The 5,856-nt window shown below is 40.2% G+C and overlaps 1 protein-coding gene across 1 annotated transcript in view; it reads right to left on the minus strand.

Annotated features, from left to right (window-relative positions):
- LOC139753335 (uncharacterized) overlaps positions 1-5,414 on the minus strand; it is an 8,659-nt gene extending 3,245 nt beyond the window's left edge. The window contains exons 1-4 of the mRNA XM_071669686.1: positions 5,319-5,414; positions 4,311-4,373; positions 3,887-3,946; positions 715-818 (exon numbers count right to left, since the gene is read on the minus strand). Coding sequence (XP_071525787.1) covers positions 715-818; positions 3,887-3,946; positions 4,311-4,373; positions 5,319-5,348 — 257 coding nt within the window. The 5' untranslated portion in view covers positions 5,349-5,414. The remainder of the gene's footprint in view (positions 1-714; positions 819-3,886; positions 3,947-4,310; positions 4,374-5,318) is intronic.
- Positions 5,415-5,856: the final 442 nt, after the last annotated feature.

Genomic DNA, 5,856 nt, shown 5'->3' on the forward strand with positions numbered 1-5,856 from the left:
CCAACCATTACTGGTGGATGAACAGCTGGGTTAACTGTGGGCCGACTGCCGCAGACACTTTATCTATCATAACCCCAAAACCTATTCGTAAGAAAAGTCTTGGTGTAACTCAGGACCTTCTGCCTTGTATTAGCTAATATTTCCTAAGTGAACTTCTGAAGGTTATGAATGTTTTCAGGCATTACGTTGCAGGATCATATGTGACTTATCAGCAATTTACGTGATGAATGATTCAATTTTAGTATTCCAATGTTATACAAAGAGCAGAGGTTCCAGGAGGTTACAGTATTTCATTTTGGTTTGAGCAATGGATGGCAAGAGAATTAGATGGCACAAGAATTGGATGACAAGAGCATTGGATGGCACTAGCATTTTTGACATTCAAGGTAGCGACCGACTGCTTAAATCTTTCATACAGTAATACGATTCTATGAAAGACTGAAATATACACACATACACACACACACACACACACACACACACACACACACATTCATTTTCATCTTGAATCTTTTTACGACTGAACCTCTCGTCAATTTGAAGTGACAGAGTGCCAGAGTCTTTGGCATGACTGCAGAGCGTTGTCTTCAGTGATGCTACACCGATGAACTAGCGGAAGCTAATGGAACCTCGAGCAGGGAGCGTCTTACAAGCGACGTTCATCGTCTGTTGTTTGTGTGTCTGATCGTCTCATTAGGTAATACCAAAACTTACTTGAGCAGACATTCCTCCTCGTCCGTCACTCCGACCTCCGGACACAGGTAGAATGCGAGTATTCCTCCATCCACCTCAGGTACTTCGACCCTCGCCGTTATTATCTGCAAATAGAGGAAAGCCACTGTCATGCCCTCGCCCCACAACACACACCACATTCTATAGTACATATAGAATTATTGATGACAGTCGACTATTATTCTAATAAGTATCCAAAAATAAGGAAAGCTGTTTAATTAGACCTGAAATAAGAAAACCCAGCTCATATATATATATATATATATATGTGTGTGTAGAACGTCTGGGCTAAGCCATGGAAAGGTCTGTGGGGCCTGGATAAGGAGCTGTGGTTTGGATGCATTACACATGACAGCGAGAGAATGGATAATGAGGGGATGTGGCCTTTTCTCGTATGTTTCCTGGTGCTACCTCGCTGTCGCACAAGGTGCTGCTCCCTCTGGGGCGGGGTGGCGTCGGAAATGGATAAAGGCAAGCAAGTATGAATATATATATATATATATATATATATATATATATATATATATATATATATATATATATATATATATATATATATGCATATATATATATATATATATATATATATATATATATATATATATATATATATATATATATATATATATATATATATACATATATATATATGCATATATATATATATATATATATATATATATATATATATATATATATATATATATATATTTTTTTTTTTTTTTTTTTTTTTTTTTCAAACTATTCGCCATTTCCCGCATTAGCGAGGTAGCGTTAAGAACAGAGGACTGGGCCTTTTTCGGAATATCCTCACCTGGCCCCCTCTGTTCCTTCTTTTGGAAAATTAAAAAAAAACGAGAGGGGAGGATTTCCAGCCCCCCGCTCCCTCCCCTTTTAGTCGCCTTCTACGACACGCAGGGAATACGTGGGAAGTATTCTTAATCCCCTATCCCCAGGGATAATATATATATATATATATATATATATATATATATATATATATATATATATATATATATATATATATATATATATTATCCCTGGGGATAGGGGAGAAAGAATACTTCCCACGTATTCCCTGCGTGTCGTAGAAGGCGACTAAAAGGGGAGGGAGCGGGGGCTGGAAATCCTCCCCTCTCGTTCTTTTTTAATTTTCCAAAAGAAGGAACAGAGGGGGGCCAGGTGAGGATATTCCCTCAGTGGCCCAGTTCTCTGTTCTTAACGCTACCTCGCTAACGCGGGAAATGGCGAATAGTTTGAAAAAAAAATATATATATATATATATATATATATATGCGTGTATGTGCGTACATGTGTATATATGTGTATAAAAGTGGATGGGTCTTTCTTCGTCTGTTTCCTGGCTCTACCTCACTAAGGCGGGAGAGAGCGATCAAGTATATAAATGAAAATGGTCATTAGACAAAATGTTTATGAAATCTAGTAATGCTTAGGATATCATAAGATAAAAACAGAAATCGAGTATTGTATTATTTTTCCAGGAAATTTGTTCACTAACGATGAAGGGAAGTTGAAACAAGATCATTTCTTGTGTTGGAACAAGAATTGTATCCAAGATAGATTTCCGTTGCCTTTGATGGCAATGACTGTCATGTCGGCAGATGAACGTGTGTTTCAGGACCTAACTTTATAGCGCGTTTACTACCTAGATGTCTGATATCATGCAATCTTTACGCAGCATCTGGCATTAAAGATTATGTACAAGAGTTGATGTTCAAGAACGCAGACGCTGATAAGCCAAATCATGACCGAATCACATGATAATGAGGCCAGGGTCTCTGAGGAACATAGAGACGTGTGCTGTATATGGCTAGTACGGTGAATGTCTGGGGAGTATACGATCTATGATGATAGTACGGGGAGTGTGTGAGAAGCAAGTGTATAGGTGCTGCTGGGGGTGTGTATTGCTTCATGTCCTACAACGAAGGTAGGAGGTAGACTGACAGCATGAAGAACTTATGCTACATTGACACTGTGTGTTGAGTGTATAGTGTAGAGACAGCATGTCTGAGGTGTGGGGAGGCAGGATTTATGTTTGAGAGGAATGTTTTTGGAGTGGCACAATGTTGGGAGTATATACTGTAGTAGGTTTGGGGAGTATATACTGTAGTAGGTGTGGGGAGTATATACTGTAGTAGGTTTGGGGAGTATATACTGTAGTAGGTGTGGGGAGTATATACTGTAGTAGGTTTGGGGAGTATATACTGTAGTGGGTGTGGGGAGTATATACTGCAGTAGGTTTGGGGAGTATATACTGTAGTAGGTGTGGGGAGTATATACTGTAGTAGGTTTGGGGAGTATATACTGTAGTGGGTGTGGGGAGTATATACTGCAGTAGGTTTGGGGAGTATATACTGTAGTAGGTGTGGGGAGTATATACTGTAGTGGGTGTGGGGAGTATATACTGTAGTGGATGTGGGGAGTATATACTGTAGTGGGTGTGAGGAGTATATACTGTAGTAGGTTTGGGGAGTATATACTGTAGTAGGTTTGGGTAGTATATACTGTAGTGGGTGTGGGGAGTATATACTGTAGCGGGTGTGGGGAGTATATACTGTAGTGGGTGTGGGGAGTATACCCTGTAGTGGGTTTGGGGAGTATATACTGTAGTGGGTGTGGGGAGTATATACTGTAGAGGATGGAGAGATTTAGAGACAGCTGATGTCCATGGCACAGAGAAGCAGTTTGGAAATCGGGTTTTGTAAGGATTTTGAGACGACAACGTATGGTGTTGTATACACACTATGTACTTGTGATTCATTGTCACTCTGGGAAGAGGTGGCGAAAGGCAGTGTCAGGAGTGTGTATACTGAGCAAAGATATAGTGTAAATGTACTCAGTGGTGGAGTATGTCGCGAGGAACAATGTGGAGACTGTGGTGAGGTGTAATACAACTTCCTGAGGTTATGTGACGCAGAAGCATTGCTTGGAGAAGGTTATGGTGTGGAGAGTATCCATACTGTTGTGTTAGTATGTGATCATCACATACACGGTGCATAGACATATGTTGTGTGTTGAGTACATAATGTAGTGTCCTTGTGTGTAAGGGGTGAGGTGCAAGGAAGTACTGTGCAAGGGTTGAGGTGCAAGGAATTGCATAGAATGTGGTGACTATTCATCATGGATGGCTTACCTCTCCAGCCACATACTGAGGCACTGGTCTGGTCACTTGGTTCCTAGAACTCAGGGTTCCCTGCAGGAAGGAAAAAAGAAGAGAAAATATCAATTACAAAATATTTCCATCAGAATGAGATATTCTGTTTCTAATGTTCATTCCACAACATCAAAAGATTTTGGCTTTAAATGCACTTACCCTCATTACCCGCCTTATTTTCTTTAAGTATATATATATATATATATATATATATATATATATATATATATATATATATATATATATATATATATATATATATATATATATATATATATATATATAGAATAAATCACTCATACACAATGGATTCACTGAGCCCATATATTCCTCACTAACCAGAAAACTGACGGAGTTCCGGGACAAAGACCAATAAGGCCAATGTTCCTACTCCAGTACTCACCAGTTCGCGACATTCCCTTGACGGAGGGTCGACCAGGGTCTGTGCAGCCGTCACTGCCAGGATCTGCACGGAAAATGGGAGGAAGGAACACTTGAGAAACTTACTGGTACCTTAGAAAAGAGGCAAGACTCTCCTAAAGCCAACTTTTGACCGATAATCACCAGCCATTATCTCTGACCGTGAGTGCCATGATATGGCACGCTCGTTGGGCAACAGAATAATGTATTGTACTAACGATTTCACCTACTGAGCAACAGACTTCTGCTACCTGTGCTGGTGATCTCGTATGTATTGGCAGGATACGTCATTCGGCAGCAGACGCCAGATATATGAATGTGTAGCCTCATAGTCGCTTTAATAGGACGAACACAGTGATATACTTTACCATAAGGTTAAGATTACATATATGAAATAAGAGGAAAAACAGTACACGTGTTGGTATGAGACTAAAATCTGATTGCAAGTTGGCTGAATCTCCATTAAAGGAATGTAAATAGAATCTCACAATATCGAAACACTTTTAAGCAGTTCCACAAAGCCTGGCTTCCTACAAGATCTCAGAAGTCTGCTCGAGGTTCTTGCATAAAGTCACCATAATGGTAGACAGGTCTGAGAATAACGTTTAGCCGACTAACATACATCACATCATTTCGCTAAGCATTTATGACATTTTTCTCACTGTCTGGACAAAGACTAGCTCAGCAGCTGAACTGGGTTTCCTAGCAAGAGATGGTCATCAGTGACCTGTATGATTATCGATGTGTTAAAGTGACTAGATCCACATATAACAAGCAGAATATACATACATACACACTCAGTACTAATAGGAATACATGATGGTATGATAATCACAATAAAAAACATTATAATGATCTCTTGACTTGAGTCAAACTACTTTGATATCTCATTTACCGCTGAAGTGGAGATGGATGTCTTTCACACAGAAACAATATCAGATTCAAGAACTTCCTCATACTTCGTGCGATGACTTGATGTCAGAATACTTACACCGAGGAGGCGCAAGAAGATGGTATTCATCTTGAGAGAGAAAGGAGCGTCGAGTGCACGGTAGTGTCTGGTAGTCTGGCAGAGTGGAGAGGCGCTGCGATCTCTCTAGCATATATAGTGCAGCGGGCCAGGATGTGAGCCTCACCCAAACCCGGTATTCCCAGCTGTCTTCAGCGTGCCACCGACCTCCCCTTCATTTTCTCTCCTAGGATGAACAAAGATGTGCCTAGAAATGCCCATCCGTCAACTTTTCGTTCTCATGAAGGCACAAAGGTTGACCTTCTGTGGCCGACATGACAACGCAATCTGTGAGAAGCTCACCTGAAATCAGGAAAATACCATAAATATTGCAACAGGTCAGGACTCGAATCTACACTGGCAAAACTGAATCAAGGGCCTCCCTTTACCGGTGGAAGAAAAAAAAAAATATCAAAGTCTTACGTCACTCTACTGAACACAGTTCATGGTCCTCTCGTGGGAAGTAAACTGCTTACTTCCTAGTACAGCTTTTCTCAATACTAAATCTAGACTTTTCATA

The sequence above is a fragment of the Panulirus ornatus genome, chromosome 14, assembly GCF_036320965.1.
Source record: "Panulirus ornatus isolate Po-2019 chromosome 14, ASM3632096v1, whole genome shotgun sequence".
Lineage (NCBI taxonomy): Eukaryota > Metazoa > Arthropoda > Malacostraca > Decapoda > Palinuridae > Panulirus > Panulirus ornatus.